Raw genomic sequence first — 22,562 nt, forward strand, 5'->3', positions numbered from 1 at the left:
AAGGGTAACAATCGAGCTGGACGCCTGTTTTCTGGATATCATTTTCGCTAACAATTTGCCACTCTTTTTACCATGCTTATACAACTGGTATCTATAAATATTCTATGATTTAACAGCAACGTTCGTGGATTAACATGTCCAGTGCAATTTGCACTGACACCAGCTCTTGCTTGAGGGCCGTACTGCGGTTATCCATTAAACGTCTCTCCAGCCTAAGCAGCTCTCTGTCTTTAACCTTTTTAATATGACTAGAGTAACTAATGATGTTGCCCCATAAGACTGCTTTGGTAGCTTCCCAATAAAGAGCCGCATTAGGGGCAGAAGCTTGGTTAAAATTTCTTATACTCATTCCAACATGCCAGTAATTTTTCCTGAAATTTCACATCTCAATATAAATGACACAGAAAAGTCCAAGCCCTAGAAGGACACACCAGTCTGACAGGCTGCTAATCCAGTCACACTGCTGCATGGTCTGAGATTACATATGGGCCTATCTGAACATCAACAATGACTGACAGTATAGAATGTGAGGCGAAAAGATAGTCTATTTGGGACTGCATTGCATGCGCGTGAGACAAATGTGTGTAATCTTTTTCAAGAGGATGTAACACACGGCACATATCTAAGAGATGTAGCTATATAGAAAAGTTTGGTAGTCTTCTTGCAGCCCAAGTCCTCGAGTAAACAGAAGGATGGGACTTATCCAACTCTGGATCCCAAACCATATTAAAGTCACCCCCAGGAGCATAGGAACAGAGCTTTCACCAGACAGAATTGCCAGTATACTTGTATTTATTTTTTTAGGGAGAGGAGCTATGCTGTGATCAAAAAGGAAGCCCTAGTTGTTAAGAGGAGATATTCTAGTATTATTTATTTATTTGTTACATTTGTATCCCACATTTTCCCACCTATTTGTAGTCTCAATGTGGCTTACATAGTACCAGAGAGGCCTTTGCAGGCTCCGGTGTGAACAAATACAGGGTGATGTTGTGGTAAGATCAAGTTCATGTGGCACAGCCACATTAGGGAATTGGAGAATGGAAGAGTTGTATTATGTCCATTACGTGCTTTAGTTTGGTTGTGTTGCAGAGATTAGGCATTTAAGTAGGCTCGGTAGGATATGCCTTTTTAAACAGGTTGGTTTTTAGTGATTTCCGGACATTTAGGTGGTCGTACGTCATTTTCAGGGCTTTTGGTAATGCGTTCCACAGTTGTGTGCTTATGTAGGGAAAACTAGATGCATAAGTTGTTTTGTATTTAAGTCCTTTGCAGCTTGGGTAGTGCAGATTTAGATAGGATCGTGTTGATTCTGATGTATTTCTAATTGGTAAGTTGATCAAGTCTCTCATGTAACTCAGGGCTTCTCTGTAGATGATTTTGTGAACCAGGGTGCAGATTTTGAAGGCGATGCGTTCTTGGATTGTGAGCCAATGTAGTTTTTCGCAGAGAGGTTTTGCGCTTTCAAATCGCGTTTTACCAAATATAAGCCTAGCTGCCGTGTTTTGAGCGGTCTGAAGTTTCTTTAAGGTTTGTTCTTTACATCCCGCATAAATCCCATTGCAGTAATCTAAGTGGCTTAGTACCATTGTATCAGGTTGCAAAATGTTTCCCTTGGGAAGAATTGCTTCACGTGTTTGAGTTTCCATGTTGAGTGGAACATTTTCTTTGTTGTGGATGCCACTTGGCTCTCTAGTGTTAAGTTATGGTCCATTGTAACACCAAGGATTTTCAAGCTGTCTGAGATAGGAAGGGTGTGATCTGGGGTGGTGATAGTTGTGGGGATGTCCACGCTGTGTTAGGATGAAAGGATGAGACAATGAGTTTTTTTCTTTATTGAGTTTTAGTTGAAATGCATTTGCCCATGAATCCACGATGTTCAGGCCGAGCTTGATTTCATTGGTGATTTCTGTAAGTTTGGTTTTGTAAGGAATGTATATTGTGACATCGTCTGCATATATGAAAGGGTTAAGGCCATGATTGGATAAGGACTTGGCAAGTGGGGTCATCATTAAGTTGAATAGGATCGGTGATAGCGGTGATCCTTGCGGTACTCCACAGTCTGCTTTCCACGGTGATATGTTTAAATTTGATTTTACTTGATATGTTCTTGTGGTTAGGAAGCCCTTGATCCAGTTAAGTATGTTTCCACCAATCCTGAACTTATCTAGCAATCTTATTAATATATTATGGTTTACCATGTCAAATGCACTAGACATGTCGAATTGGAGGAGAAGGATGTTTTTGCCTGTTGTTATTTCCTGCTTGAATTTGGCTAGAATAGTGAGTAATACTGTTTCCATGCTGTGGAGGGGTCGAAAGCCTGACTGTGATTCGTGTAATATTGAGAATTTGTTTATGTAATCTGTAAGTTGTTTGGTTACCATGCTTTCCATTAGTTTGACCACCAACGGGATAGATTCTACTGGATGGTAGTTAGTGATTTATAAAATGTTAAATTGGTTATGAGCATAAATACTACCCACCAGCACATTTTGTCTAGCTATTGTAGCCTTGCAAAAACTATAGCGACCCCCAGCATCTTTAGTTACACTGTGTATTTGAGAGGCTAATCCTTTTCTAAATAATACGGCCATCCCACCCTTCTTTCCCACCGCCGGAGTGGCTATGCATTCTCCCACCCATCATCTCACCAACTTGGTGTACTCCAAATCATTAAGGTGTGTTTCTTGCAGAAGGGTAACCTGTTGCAAAACCTTAGAGCATTTAATGGGGGAGTGAATACCCGCTACATTCCAAGTGATAACTTTTACCATAGCAAAAACTCTTGCAGCTTATATCCCACAACTCTACTATTAACAAAAAGGGAGAAAGGTCATCCTAACCTTCGACCTCCTCCCTGTAACTCCAAAGAAGAAGCAGAAAACTGCCCAAACAAATCTTAATGTGTGATAGCAATCTCCTTTCTGACAGTCATAGCCATTACCCCCCATACCCAACCCCCTCCCCCACACCCCCCCCCCTTTCCCACTCTCCCAAACCCATCCCATGTTCCCCAGGTTAAAGTTCCTAAATGGAACAGGTCACACCCCAGCACGTTCCCCATCACAAACCCTGCTGTATCAAATATATAATAAACCCTTAATGAACAGCTTTACCTCTTCCCATAAACATCATTACCAAAGTTATATTCCAGTTACAAACAAACCAAACCCCACTGAAGTCTCTCATTTGTGAAGTTATTTCCCCAATCATACATACATACATTCCATCTCCACGACCCAAAAGCAACAAAGGAAGTCTACCTACTCAGGTGTCATCCTGCCATTAAAAAAAAAAATCCTTCTTCCTTCTGTTTTTCTTTTCTGTTTTTCCTTCATCTGTGAAATGATTAAATACGAATACAACGTATAGAGTCATCACCTCTATACTGGTTAAACCTCATCCGCTGTACACCTCAAAAGTTTTCATAGTACTGTTTATCATCAAGGAAAGACCAATGCAGATGTTCCCATGGATCACCAAAGCAGGGGTCTTGCCAGAGATATTCTGCCCGTATAACATTCATCTAAGCAAACTCCGCAAAAGATCAGTGATCCGGGCTCTCCCCTCGGATGGTCAGTAATTCAAGTGTACTTAAAACCTTTTGTGCTTCTTCTGCCGATGTGTAGATCTTGGTCTCTGCTTGGTAGGTAATGCTCAGCTTAGCTGGGTAAAGGAGGGCAAAACGGATTTTGTTGCGTCACCACTGCTGCTGAATAGTCTTGAAAACTCAAGACTTTATGATTCTCATGATGAAGTTCCTTTCCTCTGTGCAGAGCATGCAGAATAGCAGACTTATGAGCAAAGTTGAGCAAGCGGCAGATAACCACTCAGGGTCCTGAGAGTGCCTGTTGACAGGAACCCACACAGTGAGCCTTTTCCACATGCAGCAATCCCAGCAAGGTCAGAAGCGTTAATTGTTAGGGCACCCAAGACTAAAAAAAAAAAACCCGCAACTCCCAGTCCTGTAACTCTTCTGTCAGACCCACAAAACAAAGGTTTTTCCTTCTGGATCTGTTTTCCAGATCCTCAAGCTTATCTTCATATGTGGCCACTAGCTTCTGCAGGCAAGATTGTGCATCCTTAACAGTAGTTACTCGATCCTCAAGGTCCCCATGGCACTGTTGATACGCTGCCAGGTCATTACTGAGCTGCTCCATATTACCGTGCAGTTGTTCCAACTTGGGATCGATAGGGCTTAAGCACTTATCCAGTAAGGTTTCCATGGCTCCAGTTACCTTGGCCACCACTTCTGCCACCCAGGCTGATCCGATCGTAGAGCTAACAGGGCTCACAAGGGGCCGCCATTTTGTCGTCATGTCATCTGGTTTTGTTCTTTTCTTTGCAGAGCCCTTTCGCAGCCATTATCTATAGTAAAGCAAGCAATCTGTTCCTAAACTATCAGGAGTCTTGCCCGAACTATTGGAGCTTGAAAGTTAGGGTCAGAAACACTGCTATCAGCGAGATTTGTGGTGAGGCGGCAGGAGCAGAGCTATCAGCGACTGCTCCTGATCATGGTGTCACATGACCTCCCTCTTCAAACCTTTTTTAAACAAGCTTCATTAACTATTTTTACTACACCCAACACCAGAGAATTGCAGAGCTTAATTATGCATTGTGGAAAAATGTTTTTTTCTGATTAGTTAGGGTTTTTTTTTTTAACTAAGCTGCGCTAGCGCTGACACAACCCATTCACATTGAATGGGCTGTGTCGGCAGAAATGCTTGCTACACACATGTGGAAGGCAGTCTTTAGTAGGCATTTTTATCCCTCTGGGCTCCAAACACTTCACTGCCTTCCCTGCTCTGTCGTGTCTCCTCTCTCCAGTGTCCTTCTCCTCCTGCAGAGTGGCAAAGGTGGCTGTGGAACTATCAGGACCGATAGCTCCAGACCTCATGTTAAGGGCAGTGACCCAGCATTAGGCGGTCACAAGCACAAACGAGCGGTGGCCCAGCACAGCAGGAATAGGAGGGAGGGGGGAGGGTGATGGGAAGTATAGAAGAGCTGCAAGCACAGGCAAGTTATGAAAGGGACTAGCCGTTCAGCCCATAAAAACGGGCTAGTATAGGAGGGGGGGTTGAAAGGCCCCCCACCCCGCCGCCGAGTTCGCCGCTGCCGCTCCCCCTCCGAGTTCGTCCCCCCCCCCCCCCGGAGCCGTCGCCACCCACCTTCCACCCCCTCGCTCCATGGCCTTCCTTCTTCTCTGCCTGTGTCCCGCCCTCGTGTGATGTAACGTCGTCAAGGGCGGGACACAGGCAGAGAAGAAGAAGGAAGGCCGACGGCAGCTCAGCAGAGCTGTGTACTGCGTGCCCTCGCTGTTTCAATAGCGGAGCGAGGGCCCGACCAGGTGGAAGGTGGGTGGCGGCGGCGACTCCGGGTGGGGGGGGGAGCGTTAGCGACGGCGGTGTCCCTCGCAAATGCGCAGTAGAGACCCTCTCTGTTCCGCCCTCGTCATCACGTATTGATGCGGGGGCGGGGCAGAGAGGGTCTCTACTGCGCATTTGTGAGTGAGTATGACACTCGTCATTTATATATATATTGATAAGTAAGGGGGAGGCACTAAAGAATAGAGGACCTATAAGGAGGCAGGTAACAAGACAAGGAAGTCTGGGAGGTGGGGAAAGAGGTGACCTCTGGGAGCAAGAAGGGCAGTGCCTGCAAGGTGCATTCACCATTTTAGCCTGCTGCTCCCACAGCTCTCCTACCCTACCCACCCCATATCAAGGAGGTAGGGACTTGTCGCAACATTCCACAGGCGGTGGGTCCTAGCCTGAAAGAGTACACAGCACTATGTTTCAGACCAAAGGAAGGTCAAAGGTCATGTGGTTGTTGTCCCATTCTAGCAGTGGCATGGATGATGTCTAAGATCAAGGGCAGTTCCTCTCTTGTATGGAGGGGGGCCAGTGCCAGATTAGCAAATGATCAGCGGAGCCTACCTCAGACTTGGACAGAATGGGGAGGCTGAAGGCTTCAAGAAGAGAGTCAACGGGTATGAGAGGGAAGATGCTTTTACGGCAATCCCTTGAGCAAAGCTGTGATGTTGGCGCCTGGGCATGTCGGCAGTATATGCCCCAGGTTAAGCAAAAAGCTACAGCGTGATTATGGCAGAAAGAGAGAGAACTGTGTGACTCAAAATGACTAGGCCACTTGCCTCAAATGTTCTAGATAGAAATCGAGTCATATATTTGATTGTTTATTACTGTAAAATGTATACATGATTGTAAATTGCTTGCTATTGTGAATAATTCATAGATATAAACTGTAGAATGCTTCGGCCACAATAAATTTCACTCTTTTTCGGATAACTGGTCAAGTGTGAATATATACTGTGTATGGTCTGGACTGAAAGGAGAGTGCTGAAGTGCCACCTGCCCAATTTGAGATTTCAGCGCTGAAGATAGGGTTTGCTTTTGTGCATCCGGTCGGAAAACGTCTGTGCATTGCCTTGCTAGAACATCTGTATAGTAATTAGCTCATTATAATAGCTTTGCATTCCGTTTTCGTTAGCTACTACCGTGATAGGAGAGAGACCTTTTGTGCATGCCGTGTTTTACTCCTTGCTTGCTAAACCGGCTAGAACTAGTTTAAAAACCACATTGCTTGCTCGTTAGGTTTAGTGCATCTGGCCCATAGACCAAGTTGTAGTAATCAAACTGTAATAACACTAGAGCTTAAACACAAAGTCTAAACGCTGACTGATCAAAATATTTGCAAAGAACTCTCAACTTCATTAACAACAAAAAAGAATTTTTTAGCACTTTGTTCACCTAAAGAGTCATACAACTTCTCTCATACAATGGAAACACTTAATATTGGGACTGAGTCCTGCCTAGAAGAATCAAAAGTAGAGAGTTGTGAAGGTTCAAAGAAGACATATTCGACCAACTGTAGCTTGATTACACATTTAAATGGGAACCTCAAAAAAAAAAAAAAGAGGCTCCCAACTGAAGGACACCTGGTTGAAGCAGTATAACTGTTTTCGCTTCTTCTGTGTATTCTTAGACACATCTGGGAAAATTCGGACTTTACAATTGAGAAATAGCTTATCGTGGAAATTCTTTATGATAGAGCTAATGTCACAACCAAGGTTGATGACTTTACACAATCTGGCTTGGAGCTCTCTATGATAGCTGATACATCTAGGATATCCATCTGTAAATTAGAGTCTCCGTGAACAGAAGAATCTTTCTTATTTCTGCTTGTCAAATAATACACCGAGGTAAATGGTGGCAAATTCAATTCTGGAATTTCTAGAGTCTCCATTTAATTCTTTTTCAGCATTTTATGAGGCAAGGATAAAGGTAAGAGCTCTTGACTAGTTTTAAATATGCTACTCAGTACCTTCTTGGCATATCCCCTAGTCTTTGTACTTTGTGCTTTTTTAATTAAACAACCAATTCACTTTGTGCGATTCCACTCCACTTATGTCAGATTCCTAGTTCTTGTGTATCAATTTCTGGAGGGAGAGTGAGGTCTGTGGCCCTTGACAAGGGTTATCACTGCAGTATATACATTACATGGGGGGGTTGAAAAATGACAACCCTTGGGTAGTTGCAATGTTTGCTCCTTAGCCAGTTCAGTTTTCAGGGTTCCAACATAAATTTCCATGCACTGTCTCCTATATAGCCAAACCTATCTCTTGCATATTCATTATGAATATCCTGAAAACCACTTCGGCTAGGCATGACCCAAGGACTGGGTTGAGAACCCCTGATATACTGCATGATTTTATGGTTTAAGCATAGAATGTGCATGTAGAAATAATAAAAGTATTTCATTGCAATAAAGCCAATTGTAACGATAGCATTCTGTCTTTGCAAACTGGTAGAAACCATATGTATGCAAGATTCCAGGATGCACAAAACGCTACACAGATCCCAGCTCACTCCGAAAACACGTGAAGACAGTGCATGGCCCGGAAGCACATGTCACCAAGAAGCAACGTGGTGATATCCCTCCCAGGCCTCCACCTTCTAGAGACTCTGGTAGCCATTCGCAATCACGATCACCAGGTCAACAAGCTCAGGGTATGATTGTCGAGCACAAAGACCTCAACAGCACTACCTCAAAGCGTGAAGAATGCCTGCAAATGAAAGCTGTCAAAACAGAAAAACCAATGGTACGTAGCATGCATTTTGTGACCCTTCAGTGTCTTATTTATGTTCAGTCTCTTGAAATCCATTTCCAGAACATAACTGGGTGAGTTGTTAAAGAAAATTCATTTGAGTACATGTAAGGCACCAGCCAACTGGACTGACTTGTAACTTGCTGCTGTGTAATTATGATTTATACAAAACAGATTGTTCATTGGTAGAGGTGTACATGCACCAAATCTGTCCTGCAACCAGGTTTCTATATTACTAAGCCTTATTTATCTATTAATATTAGTACCTAGTGTTATACTATCATTGTAAATGTAGTCTTATATGCTTTCTTATGATAAAATGTTGTAAGACAAAGATGCATGGTTTTATTATACCAAGGTTACTCTTTACTCTTCTAAATGTAAGGGGCCCTTTTGTTAAAGTGTGTTAAGCAGTTAGGGGCCCTTTTACTAAAGGGTTGGCACGCAGCAGAAGGCTTGCCGTGCACCAAACCAGAACTACCACCATCCCAACACGGGTGCTGGTGGTAGTTCTGCCCCCAGCATGTGCCATTTCTGGCGCTAGCCATAATTAAGGAAAAATATACCACAGGGGGTTACTCGGCAGTAATTGGGTAGTGCCGTGTGCTGCCCTGTTACTGCCAGGTTCACGCAGCAGTCCTTACTTCCATCTCAATGGGTGGCGGTAAATTCTTCCCCCCCACCACAGCCCCCGCCTTAAGTGCAGGGCCCTTTATACAGCTGCTTAGTAAAAGGGTCCTTAATTAATAAATTAGCATGGGTTGTTACTTCAGTGTCATGACAGCACAAGCTTATTTGAGTGTTAACGTCATGGTATGTTAGAGGTGGGAACTGAGCAGGTTATGAGCATAGAATGGTCGTAGACTGCACATTGCCGTTAAGTGCATGGTACTTTTCTTGCGCTGTCACTTCTACAGTTACCACAGGTACACGTAATGCCCCCTCAAGAGGAAGTGATAAGTGCATCTATGGTAACAGCAAACTGTCTTTTACGTGGTAAAGAACATCTCAGTGCAGTAAATACAAAGGACTTGCTGGGCACACCCACAACAATTACTTTTGCACTTTTTAATTATTGCTGTTAAAAGGCAGGGGGTGTAAAAATTCACTACACTTTAGTAAAAGGGGCCCCTAAGTGTACTTTGGCTTGATGCCATTTTTGTAACCCAAATTTAAGGAGGGAATCAAAGTAGAAACACATGGAGGCCAACTTAACAACAGGTGGTAGATTAATTTAGCCACAGAAGTCCCATTATGACCAAATTGTTATTATTAAGAGATAAATTTGGCTTGAAAATATACCACAGGAGTCTCCAAACTCTGATATCTCAGTATCTCATGTTACTGACGCCTGTGCTACCACATTAATGCTGCTTGTGGGCAACCTCTCAAGCTGTGTAATTGTAAGATCCCTGGAGGTTCGGGCCTCAGAGCCACGTTTTAAAGGGGCCATGTTGTTCCACTCAAGACCCCCACCCCCTAATAACCTTCTACCCTCCAAATTCCCACCGCTCTAAATTAAGGGCCACCCCCAACCAGAAGTCCAACACACAACCAGCCCCTCACAACTTCCAATAGTTCCTCCCTCTGACCTACCTTCAAAGTTCTTTAGTTGGGATCAGGCAAAAATGATCCCCAGTCACGCCTGCCTTTGCCAGTGCCTGGTTTCAAAATGCTGCTGGAAACCCCATTTGATAGTCACGAAAAGAATGCACGACCTAACAAACTTCCGGAAATCGTTAAAAACCTTCCTGTTTACAAAGGCATACCAGAAAGAACCAACCTAAACTCTTGAACTCTACAAAACAGTGGCGTAGCCACAGGTGGGCTTGGGTGGGCCAGGGCCTACCCATTTATGGCTCAGGCCCACCCAACAGTAGAACATGTTTAGTGGTAACTGGTGGGAATCCCGAGCTCTGCCAGCTGAAGATTTCCCACTGATGGTAACAAAAGTGCTACTCTGCACAACACCGGCACCTGCGCATGCTCAGTTTTCAGTGCATGCCTGCTGCCAAGGCGGAAAGAAGCGTTTTCCCACCAGCTGAGATGGGGTTTTTTTTTGGGGGGGGGGGGAGATAACACTTGGTGCCCACCCAATTCTTGCCTAGGCCCACCCAAAATCTGTTGTCTGGCTACGCCCCTGCTACAAAATAATCGAAACTCCTACCGGAACTGGACAAAATCGAACTCTCTCTCCTTGATCACTTAAAATACACTGAGGGGCATAATCGAACGAGAACGCCTATCTCCATGGGCGTCTATGTCTGAAAACGGGTACGTGAAGAGGCGGGACAGACCGTATTTTCGAAAAAATGGATGTTTTTGAGCTGGGCGTTTGTTTTTTTTAGCAATAATGGAAACTAAAAATGCCCAGCTCAAAAACGTCCTAATCCGAGCCATTTGGTCGTGGGAGGGGCCACGATTTGTAGTACACTCGCCCCCTGACATGCCAGGACACCAACTGGGCACCCTAGAGGTCAGTGCAGTAGACTTCAGACAATGCTCCCACATGCATAGCTCCCTTACCATGGGTGCTGAGCACCCAACCCCCCTCCCCCAAAACCCACTACCCACAAAAGTACAACACTACCATAGCTCTTAGGGGTGAAGGGGGCACCTACATGTGGGTACAGTGGGTTTTGGAGGCCTCCCATTTACCAGCACAAGTGTTACAGGTAGGGGGGATGGGCCTGGGTCCACCTGGCTGAAGTGCACTGCGGTACCCACTAAAAGTGCTCCAGGGACCTGCATACACGCAGGCCTCTAGGACTGGTTGCTGCTATATAACATTGGCACACCAGTTGACACCTGAAGACTAATCTCTCCGAAAACATCCTTTATTGGAATAAGCACGCTTACTCACAGTTAACTGCAGATCAGAGGTTGTGCCCCACTGGCAACGAGTCTCCCTGGTACTGAGATTAGCAGTAGGTCCGAGCTGGCAGAATGGTGTACAATGCCCTCTTTCAGCCACATTCAAGGTAAGAACTAAGTTCTGTAACGTTGCTAACACGTGAAAGGGATCTAAAACTGGCTTACAAAAATGGCCACTACCTCATGGACTACCGGAAACAAAACAGGGCACACTCTGACCCAGTAAGCAGGGGGAAAAGCACCGTGGGGGTAGAGTCTACCAACTACCAACATCGTGAGCATTTGCCACAAGCTAGTGGAATCAAGGAGCCCAATACCCTACACCCACCACAATGCATTGCTGATGTGACTCTGCAGTGCGCATAACAGAAAAGGTGTCACACTCACCCGAGAGCCACATCAGAACCAGGGAAAGGCTGTCACAGGATAGAACACATTCTGCTGTCATGGAAGTGGGTACGGCATTTGAGGCTGGCATAGAGGCTGGAAAAAAAGTTTGTAAAGTGGGGGTTTTTTGGTGGTAGGGGGTTAGTGACCACTGGGGGAATCCGGGGAGGTCATCCCCGATTCCCTCCATTGATCATCTGGTAAGTTGGGGCACTTTTTTGGGACCTGTTCGTGAAAAAAAAGGGTCCAAAAAAGTGACCCAAAATCGCGGTAAAAACGCCTTTTTTTTTTTCAATTATCAGCTAAAGACGCCCATCTCTCCTCGGCCGATAACCACGCCCTAGTTCCACCTTCACCACGCCTCCGACATGCCCCCATCAACTTTACCCGTTTCCGCGACGGATTGCAGTTGGAAACGCCCAAAATCGGCTTTCGATTATACCGATTTGGGCTCCCACGGGAGAAAGACGCCCATCTCCCAATTTGGGTTGCAATATAGGCGCTGTACACTTGAGCATGATGAGACAGTCCCTGCTCGACAGAGCTTACGATCTAATTAGGATAGACAAACAGGACAAACAAGAGAGAAGGGAATATTAAAGTGAGGATGATAAAATAAGGGTTCTGAACAAGAGAATAAAGGTTAGGAGTTAAAAGCAGCATCAAAAAGGTGGGCTTTTAGGTTAGATTTGAAGATGGCCAAAGATGAAACATGTCCACAAATCAGGGAAAATATCCGAAAATGGTTTGAAGACAGCCAGTTTTTTTAATACATGCACATCCCTAGTATGGAAGTAGGTTAAGGTAGGAACTTAGCTGACTATCCCTGTGCACAGAGATGTCTGGTCTGCTGCTTAAATCTAGCTAGCAATGGTATGGCAGCCTAATGTAGATTTAAGCCAATTTTTCAGCTACAGCTTGGCTAAGTTACAACTCTAACTTCATCTAAGATAGCTGGCTATCTTGGCTTTTCAGTGTCATTTTAGAAATCAGTCTTAAGGTCTAAAATGTTCTGCTCAGAATTCAGAAGCTGGGCTTTTTTTATATACATTTTATACAATGTCATTTCCATCAAAAGAATGGAAATAAAGTTGTCATGAGTGATGTGTTTACAAAACCAAGCTATTTTTTCTTTTCATTTATAAAGTAAATGCCAAACTTTTGTAATAAGATATGTATAGGGAAATATTTGACTGTAAAATTATGTTAAATGACTGTGGTGCAAATTTCACACACTTTGCACAGTGTAGAGTGCTTGACAGTAGTGCTGCCCAATTCACAGTTCAGATTGATTCACTATCACCCAAGCCACAGCAACAGTAGAAGTAAAAGAGGCTACTCACCGCGGGGCTGAACTCAGCATTCATGCAGGCTGCTGGTTCTGTCCGCAACAGGAAGTGATGCCCAAGGGGGCGGGACCAGCAGCTGTGCCAATGGAGAGTATGGCGCCACAGTCAGTATCTCCTTTTGCCACCATTGCTTCTCATCTAGAAAAGCAACAGCTGCAGTGGAACAGGGGAACAGAAAGGGGGCAGATGCTGGATAAGGGGGAACAGAGAAGTGACAGAGACTGAATGGAAGATGTGGGGACTAAAGAGAGAGAGAGGGCAGAGGCTGGATGGAAAGGGGAGAGAAGAAGAGCAGACCATAGGTGGACGGAGGAAAGAGAAGGAGGGCAGACACTGGATGGAGGAGGTGAGGACTGTAGAGAGAGAGAGGGCAGATGATGGATGTAAAGGGGGCAGAGAAGTGCACACACTGGATGGAAGGGGAGATAAGGACAGCAGACGCTGGATGACAGGGGAAGAGAAGGCGAGCAGATGCTGGATGGCAGGGGGAGAGAAAAAGAGGGCAGATGCTGGATGGAATGGGTAAGACACTGGATGGAAGGGGGAGGGGAGGACAAGAGAGAAGGAAGGGAGATGCTGGTCTTGGAGGAGGAGAAGGAAGATCAGGAGGGAAGGAGGAATAAGGGGAGAAGGTGATCATGATGAGGGGTAGGGACATAGAGATGTGGTGCTGGACATGGGGAGGGGGGATTGGGTCACAGAGGGTTGCTGCTGGACAGGGAAAGAATAAAGATACAGAGAATGGAGATGCTCAACATAGCAGGAAGATAGGGGCAGGGACACAGAGGGGAGTTGAATGATGGACATGGACTGAGAAGAAATTCCAAATGGACCAGGAGACCCTTGCAGAAGAGTTAAGAGAAGACAGAAGAAAGCGAAAACCAAAGACTGGGACCAACACAATTATAAACATTAAAAGACTAGACAAAAGTAGAAAAATAAATTTTATTTTCAATATATTGTTAGTCTTAAAGAACTGAATCAAATTGAATCAAATCAAAAAATCGATTCATATAAGTAGATCGATTCAAATCAAAAACGTTTTGGGCGAATCGGACAGCACTACTTGACAAATGTATCAATAGATGTTAAAATGAAAACTTGATCTCTGCCTGGCCACAGCCTTGCAGAAAACCAGAACTCACCAAAATGTATAGCTTACAAATTGATGACTGCAAGAAATAACAAAGTTAGGCAATTTATTTTGTGTGATCATTTTTCTGAGAAAGCACACCTAGGGGTTTATTTCCCTTTTGCAGTTAATTTGCAGTAGCAAATTTTGCTCTGTTAACTACATGACTTCCTTCCCAGAAATTCTGGGTAGGTCCCCATCAGTTAATGCAGAAGTTTTGTGCCTAATGTGCCTCACATTTTTCAATTTGTACTCATTAGACACTTTAGCAAATAGGCCCCACAGAGTTTTTTTAAGTTATTGTCACATGAACCCTATAATACAGGACAGCAATGAAATATGCTCTTTGTTTTATTATTTTTTTGTGCACCCTGTATTTTCTATGTTTAATACAAATATATTTTCGTGAGAAGATACAGCAACAACTACTACTACTACTAACAATGTGTTAAGCTGCTTTGTATAGAGAAATAGGTCGTAAGAATACAGAGTAGCACCTAGAGTTACTACTGTGCGCTAACATCATTACCACAGGTCCTATTTTATGCAATGGAACCCAGTTACTAATAACCTGTTTTAATGACATTAGCACATGTTAGTAACCCTAGCTTTAGCTTTATGACTAGACCATATGTGGGATATAAATGCTCACAATAAATAAATAAATAAACCTTACCTCTAGGTTCAGTGTTATCTCTTGGTGCTGTTTTTGGCTCACAGTCTAAAATCAGAGTGAAATTATTTGGTAATCAAGGTTCCTGTCTGGTGTGGCTAGTGTATTCTGCAGAGGTGAACATGGTTGAGCTACATGGCAGGAGGGAAGGAAAGAAGGAAGGCAGCCTCTGTTACTGCAGTGACCTTTGCTGACATGGGAGCATCACTTTAAGTTAATCTGGAAGGACAGTTCCCTTCAGCCCTTGGCCATTATCGAAGCTTGTTGTGTGGAGTGGTAGATTATAAAAGGGGAAAAATGGAGGACAGAAACTAAAAATTCTAATAAAGTCAAGAAGTTTTGATAACTATGGTTTTATGTAGTTCTTATGCATTTCCCTGCCTGGAGCAGAATACCTAGCTTATCTGAGTCTTAGATAAGTCATTTGGCCCATTTTAATTATCACAAATAATGATGGTTTAGTTTCATATCTTTCAATAAACGTTATTGATCTTTACTGTCTAAATTTGAAATTGTATCTTTATACTAATCCAATGTTTCTTCTATCTAATGCACTAAAATGACATGTTCTAACTTCCTAAGGACAGTGGGTAATAAGGTGAGGGGCTTTTACCTTTTAAAGAACTTTCTCATAGTACTATTTTTACATGTGTTGGTCATGTCATGGTTACAGCACTTTTGGTGGCTGCTATATTCCACCAATCACTCATCATCCAAACCATAATGTCTGTCTTGACTCATCACTATTTGAAGCTTGACATAACCTCTCCCCTCCATCATGAAATTGCTGTTTAAATGAGAGAAGGCCAATTTATGCTATATATCATTTTGTTTAGAAAATGTTAAATGTGGCCAGGCTATTTGGGCTTGACTGAAGCTGTCCCAGTATCTGTGCAATCCAACCCACCAAAGTGGAAACTTGGAATTCTAAGTATCAGTTATATTTGGGAGCCTGTTTACTAAACCATGGTAAGCATTTACCATGCAAATTACTGCATGGTAACAGTTTTTATAGGGCCATAGTAACAGTATGTGTCCATAACATTTACTGTGCACTAATTCGCACAGTGATTGCTCGCTGCATCAGGGGTGGAGAAAAATGTATAACGGTGGCTTATGGGCATGAATAGTGCTTGCAATTAGCTCATGGTAACTTACCTATGTGCCATTACTGCTATGGAGCACAATCCACATACTGCCTCATAAGTACATAAGTATTGCCATACTGGGACAGACCAAAGGTCCATCAAGCTCAGCATCCTGTTTCCAACAGTGGCCAATCCAGGTCACAAATACCTGGCAAGATCCCCCAAAAAGTACAAAACATTTTATGCTGCTTCTCCCAGAAATATTTTCCCCAAGTCCAATTTAATAATGGTCTATGGACTTTTCCTTTAGGAAGCCATCCAAACCTTTTTTAAACTCTGGAAATGTTAAGTATACCCGAGCTATTGGCTTGCATTTAGCATGGGTAGAGGAATGAGGGGGAAAAAATTATTGCTTGGTCAGCATCCCCCTCTCCCTGCTTATCCCCAGACACTGCTACCCCTTTGCTGGTTGGGATTCGAAAGCTCTGACCCTTAGCGGTAGTCTTGCGTATTACCACTAGAGGTCAAGCTTCCAAATAAGATTGAACCCTAGTGGTAATACAGGATGATTACCATTAGTAGTCAGAGATTCCATTTTGAACCCAGGCTGGAGATGAGATAGAAGCATCTGGGAATCACTCCTGCTCCACAGTATCCTACCAAGGATACATACCTGGTGAGTGCTAGGGAGGTGGAGGGTAGGTGGGGATGCTGATATCACAATCAAGAGGATCATCTTAGGAAGGGGGATGCACATTTTGAGAATCAGCTTTTTTGTTTATTTGTTTACCGTAGGGCCATAGTGAATATTTCAGCAGATAGCATGGGTGCAAATACTGTGCTACCTACCGATGTACTTTCCATGCAATAAGTGCCTGTCCTGTGTCGGTGGCCATGCCCCCCCCCCCCCCCCCCCCAGTAGTTACTGCATAGGCTTTATAGTTCCCATGCATTAATTTTTCAGGTAATGAACAGTAACTGCAAAACTTTGCCATGCTTTAGTAGAAAGGTCCCTTCAATGCATTCCATTTCTAATGATATGTTAATGTGTGTGGGATTTGTGTGTCTGTATATATACACACATTCTTAATGTTCTCATTTCCATTTTCTACATTGTATGACTGATTGAACCTGGGATAGCAGTGTCTTTTAATGTCAGAAATGTACTGGTGCAGAAGTAGACTTTCCCACAGTCACTGCAGCCTTATGTTTATAGCCGGCTAATACAGATTTGATTTATTTGTTGTCCCTACTTATATCTTAAGTTGATCATATGATCTCCTCTTTTACTGTAACCAAGGAAGCAATTTTATCACTTTGGAGTGAGTTTTGCCTATTAAAATTTTAAAAATTCATCACCAATCATAAACCTATCATTTGTACTGTAGGTGCTTTAGGAAATACTGTATGTTCTTTACGAGAATGTATATTTGTTTAAAATTTTTTGGCAAAACAAAAAGAATTCACCCCTTATTCCACCTTGTGAGCTTAATTTGGGCATTTCGGCACCTGGAAAGATATTTTCTATTACTTTTTATAGGAGTTTGCAGAGAATTCTCTAAAAGTTATAGCCTGCTTATACAATCTACTAAAAATCTGGAGTCAGAAAATTAAAATCATAAAGACTTGGTCATATCTAAACATTATAGAAGACATGACCATAGAGATACTCATTTCAAAGAATGATTGCTGATTGCACCAGTCATTTACATTTCTCTACCTTTAGTGGAGTGTAGTATAGTTTATAGTTGATTAACTAGTAGAGATTGCCATTGTGAATATTGTGAACCTGCTAAACCATTGTTATAATTATTTTATGGCAAAACATTATACTAATTACCTTTAACATAGTTATTGGTGGACACATACATTATTTTATATATGCACCATATCATGTCTACACAAAATATATGTATTTTCATAATTTGCATGGCTAAGGTTCACAAATGTTACTTACTCTGGGAAGCTACAGCCAAAACTCTATAAAATATGCTACCAAAATAAAGAAAAAAATATATATAGTTAATTAATCTGTTTATTTTATACTATTATATACTTTTAACCATGCAAATGTTAATAAAATAAGTTCATATAACTAACCTCCAAAATGTCTTGTTGGATGTATAAGAAGCATTTGTACCTTGTCAGTTTTCTTTTATGACATGTTGGGTACGTCAAATCAGGCTGTAGTTTGTACTGGCCTTCCCCAACAGACATTTATATGAATGCAGTAAAAACTGACTGGCATCTTTTCTACATTTCTCATAATTCTCAAAATTGGCCTAACAGGAGAAAATAGAATCCTGTTCTTTTCTTTTGCTTCTAATATAAAACGGCTGTGATATCATTCTTGCTATATATAATAGTCTTTAAAATGTCACACCGATGAGCTTTAATAGTTTGAAAATAGACGAGCATCCGCTATTGCCGCTATACTCCTCAAATCATTTTCTTCATTGACCCAGTAGATTCTGCCTGTCTTTGTTTTAAGTTAGCTGGAACCAGCCTCTACTGAGGCACATCTTTGTGAGTCTTAATTCACATGCTCTGCCTCACCTTACAGTAAAATGATTTAGGGCTTCTTTTACAAAGCCACGCTAGCAATTCCTGCGTGGCAAATGAGAGGAAGCCCATTCAGTTCCTATGGGCTTCCTTTCATTTGCCGTGCAGGAATCGCTAGTGTGGCTTTGTAAAAGAAGCCCTTAATCCTCAAAAGATGTGGTACAAAAATTGACTGGAGTCAGAACAAAGGCCACAGGTAGTAACAGCAGGGTCCAGTTTGCCAAAATCCATGGGAGATTTTATGATGATCTCATCAAGATATAAAATTATAATAATGTCAGTGAAACTCCATTAGTAACCCTGTATGATACCAAAAATATGAGAAGAGATAAGAACTTACTTAAATCTGAAAACAGCCTAACCGAACTAAATCAAAGATGGTGAATAGTCCAAATTTGCATGATTGCATTCGCTTCTTTTCTTCTTTCACATTCTGTCTTTTTCTCTCTCATGTTTTTTGCCATTTTAAGTAGAACCCTGTTCTTGTGTGGCTGCACCATTAATGCTTTAGGATTCAGATAAAGCAGTGCCCTAGGAGCACTAGTTTCATGTATGGGATTCTGCTGTTGTATGTTTTGACTCATTTAAAATATTTGTTTGCTTTACAGAGTTTACCTTGTTATCCTAATGACTAGTTTGTTTTAATATTTCATTAACAGGCATCTCAGCCAAGCCCTGGTGGTAAGTCTTCATGCAGCAGCGAGCAGTCCCCCTTCAGCGACTATTCCAACAGTGGGATCGAGCTTAATCTGAACAGTGGAGGTAGTGTAGGAGACCTCAGTGCAATTGAAGAAACCCCGATCATGGACTCTACCATTTCCACAGCAACCACAGCACTTGGTTTACAGGCCAGGAGGACGATGACAGGGACCAAATGGATGGAGCAAGTAAAAGGAGAAAGATTGAAACAAGTTAATGGAATGCTTCCAAGACTGAACCCCGTTCCACCTTCTAAAGCCCCAGCACTACCACCTATTGTCGGAAATGGTAAGGAATACCATGTTTATTTGAAATTCATTTTTAATTAATCTCTCTCCTCCCTCCCTCCCCCCCCCCCCCCAAGTATTTGTTTTCTATTTGGTATATTGTTTTATTTTTCCAAACTCATTTTTCTGGTTTTGTTCCTGGCAGAACTGCACATGCTTTCAAACAACCATTTTTCTACAATTCTGAGATAAACGGAATACTACATATCTATTTATTCATTGGCATTTGTTAACCACCTTTACTAAGAGATTCACCCAAGGTGGTGAACAGCAGGTTCTTTGTGTTTTGTGCTCTTCTATGGCAGTATTGTCTTGAAGTGTTCAGCAAAGTATAAGAAAAACATTGGTTATACCCGATTTCATCAAAACACTTTCATTTGTTTGTGAAAGTATAATGTGTGGTTAGGAATTGTACTCACTCAGTGCCACGTATGAGTACGTGCTATGTAAGGGCACTTCTTTAAAAGGCACTTACTTTTACGGAGGTGTGCCTAGATGGCAGCTTCAAAATTTGCGCATATGGGAATAGGTTCTATATATCACTCCTAAAAATTCACCACCAAAATAAAATTTGCCTAAGCACACTCTATAAAGTATGCCTTAATGTAGGCGTACTTATAGAATAAACCTAAATTTCCATGTGGTTTGTAGAATACACTGAGTGCTAGTCCACACGACTAAATTTAGTCACAGGCAGTTATGCCAAATAAAACCTGGTGTAAATGCCAACGCCTAAATTAGACACAGACCGGGTGTATTCTATAACAACGCACATAGATTTTAGAAGCATCCATGACCTGCCCACGGCCACACCCCTTTTCAAGTAGATAACTAAGAATTTATGCACACCACGTTAACAGAATGTGCTTAGCACATAGTGCACATAAATTCTAATTAATGCCAATTAGTGCTGATAATTTCATGTTAACATTCAATTACCAATGCTGATTAGCTTGTTAACCAATTAGGTTATATGCATTGTTATTGAATACATGTTGATTTCCATGCAGAAATCTCAGTGCCATATATAGAATCCGGGGGATAGTCTATAAAGGGCAAGCACACCTTTTACAGAATAAGTGCATATACTTGTATTAAATGTAAGTGCTCAAATCCTGTGAGACGTCAGTGATCATGCACTGTCACATGTGTGTGCATGCATGTACTTGATGTGCACATTGATGTCACAGGACACTACGGACATAGCTACCACCACAAGGCTACCCAATTTCAGGGCTTCAGATACCTTCCCTGGCCAGGCTGTTCCTGAGAAAAAAACATAAATTGTTCCCTGTGCCTGGCATGAGGAGGGACAGCATAAACCTGAGGAGGACCAGGGAGAGACTGCAGAGGGGATTTAACAGGACTGCTGCATTTTCTGAAGAGGTAAGTGCCAACACAGGAGCAGAGCTGGGGAAGGAGTACAAGATTGCATATGTTAGGGAAATAGACATGTCTGAAACTGTATCCATGCATCATGTATCCATGGTTTATATTTGCAAATGGGCCATAGATATATCACCAGCACTTACTCCCAGCAGGATTGGATGGGAATGGTGAAAGGGTAGAGAGAGGACATCAATGTACAGAGGGCATACATGACTCACCAGGGAAAACTCCCACCTCACCTGCCCAAACACAAGTACCCTCCTCCCCCCCCTCAATGCAGTCAGTGCATAAAGGTGCCACAGTCTGACTGCACATGTAACTCTACATGAAGGGGGAGAAGAAAGTCCTAAGAAGGACCGCCCATATGTCTGCCATCAGCTTGGTCCACTAGCATTCACTATGCTCACACATTCCTCTCAGCAAAGAAATAGTAGGAAACACTACATAAGTCCAGTGCTACACAGGAGGTGACAGAGAAATATTAACAGTTTTGTGTATTTCTATGTAATACCTAGCTATTTATTGTTTTAAAGTTGGCTTTGTTCTAAAGCTGTATTTATGTTATATTTTAGATTGTATTCTGCTTTGATGGTCTCACGCTAAGCGGATAATCAAATAAAATGAACCTTGAACCTTGACAAAGTACAAGTGGGGAAAAAGGTAAACAACCCACAGGACAAACATGCAATGGGTAGCAAAGTGGGAGGAGAAGGAGATGTAAGTACTCTAGAGATGCGGCGGGAGGGGGGCCACATATGCTCAAAGAAACAGCACATTTGAGCAAAGCCATGCAGTACACATTCCATATAGGGCCTGGCCTCTCCCCCACTATCATTTAAGCAGTGTAAAAAGAGCCCAGATAAGAGAAGAACACACTAATGGAGACTGTCTAGAAGGCGTAAGTAGGAGGAATGTAGCAGGATAGGTTACAATGTCAGTGCTCCATGAGCAGTCTAGCAGAGCCATTTCTGTACCACATATGCACCTATGAACCCCCAGAATACAGCACAAGAAGAAAAGCCCTACGCACATGCTATGTGTGAAACATACTCTGCTATTCCACAGAGGTCATAGGGGGCCTTTAAGGTGCCAGAGAGTAGCCTTTGTGTTGTTATACTCACTCAGCCTCTCTCTCCTCCTCGTTTATTTCCATACAGATTGAGTGCCTGAAGGAGGAGGGCCAGGTACCTGCTCCACACGAGACCAGATTAGCTGCAAAGCGTCTGTGCCCAGATGCTAGAAGAAGCAGGTAAGTACCAAGCAGGCCTTGGTGGCCACCTGTACAGCAAACTTAAAATGATACAACAATGATTCTATTCTGATTGCATTTCTCACCATATTCATATATCTAACAGCAACCTTTTGGGGTTGTGTTTTTTCTACAGTTCACCATCAAGCTGCTGGACTCTCTGGAGAAGAGGGTACAGGTCTGGCCCCAGGCCCATAACCGGTGGAGGTAGAAGAAGTGGCAGAGGTAGAGGAAGAAAGAGGATACGGCAGAGGCTGCTGAAATTTGAAATTTGAGTGCTTGTCACTATTCTAGGAAAAAACAGTGACAGGCATGCAAAGGCCTTATGTACCAGACAGATGAAAAATTAATGTTGCCATAGCCATGGGCTGTGTGATCCTTCCAGTATACGAAAGCAAAGTTCATATCAGAAACCAAGAACACTGGTGGTGGGATATTTTTCGTTGTCCTCCATCGCAACAATCCCTCACAGCTCCCTCTATCCAAGCCACCCAGCACTGGCCATCCTGTTGTACTACTCCAGTAAGTGGAGGACAAGCATCAGGAGGTGCTAATAATATCAGACAGTGAGGAGATCCAAACCCTCCATCAACCCACATCCCTTGCCCCCTCATGCACCTAGTGGGTTGCAAGAAGAGATGGGGCAATAGTTGCATTGGTGCAGGGGAATCCCTGGCAGAAGGAGGCTCTTGACTGGAAGCTAAGAGTCATAGAGGAGCATAGAAATGATGGAGCCTTGGGGACCTAG

General features: G+C 42.8%; 1 protein-coding gene across 1 annotated transcript in view; it reads left to right on the plus strand.

The window, feature by feature from the left end:
- The window catches only part of GLI3 (GLI family zinc finger 3), a 608,365-nt gene that overhangs the window by 575,300 nt on the left and 10,503 nt on the right, over positions 1–22,562 (plus strand). Inside the window, 2 exon segments of the mRNA XM_030203853.1 lie at positions 7,829–8,119; positions 18,850–19,177. Coding sequence (XP_030059713.1) covers positions 7,829–8,119; positions 18,850–19,177 — 619 coding nt within the window.

The sequence above is a fragment of the Microcaecilia unicolor genome, chromosome 1 (assembly GCF_901765095.1).
Source record: "Microcaecilia unicolor chromosome 1, aMicUni1.1, whole genome shotgun sequence".
NCBI classification, from domain to species: Eukaryota; Metazoa; Chordata; class Amphibia; order Gymnophiona; family Siphonopidae; genus Microcaecilia; species Microcaecilia unicolor.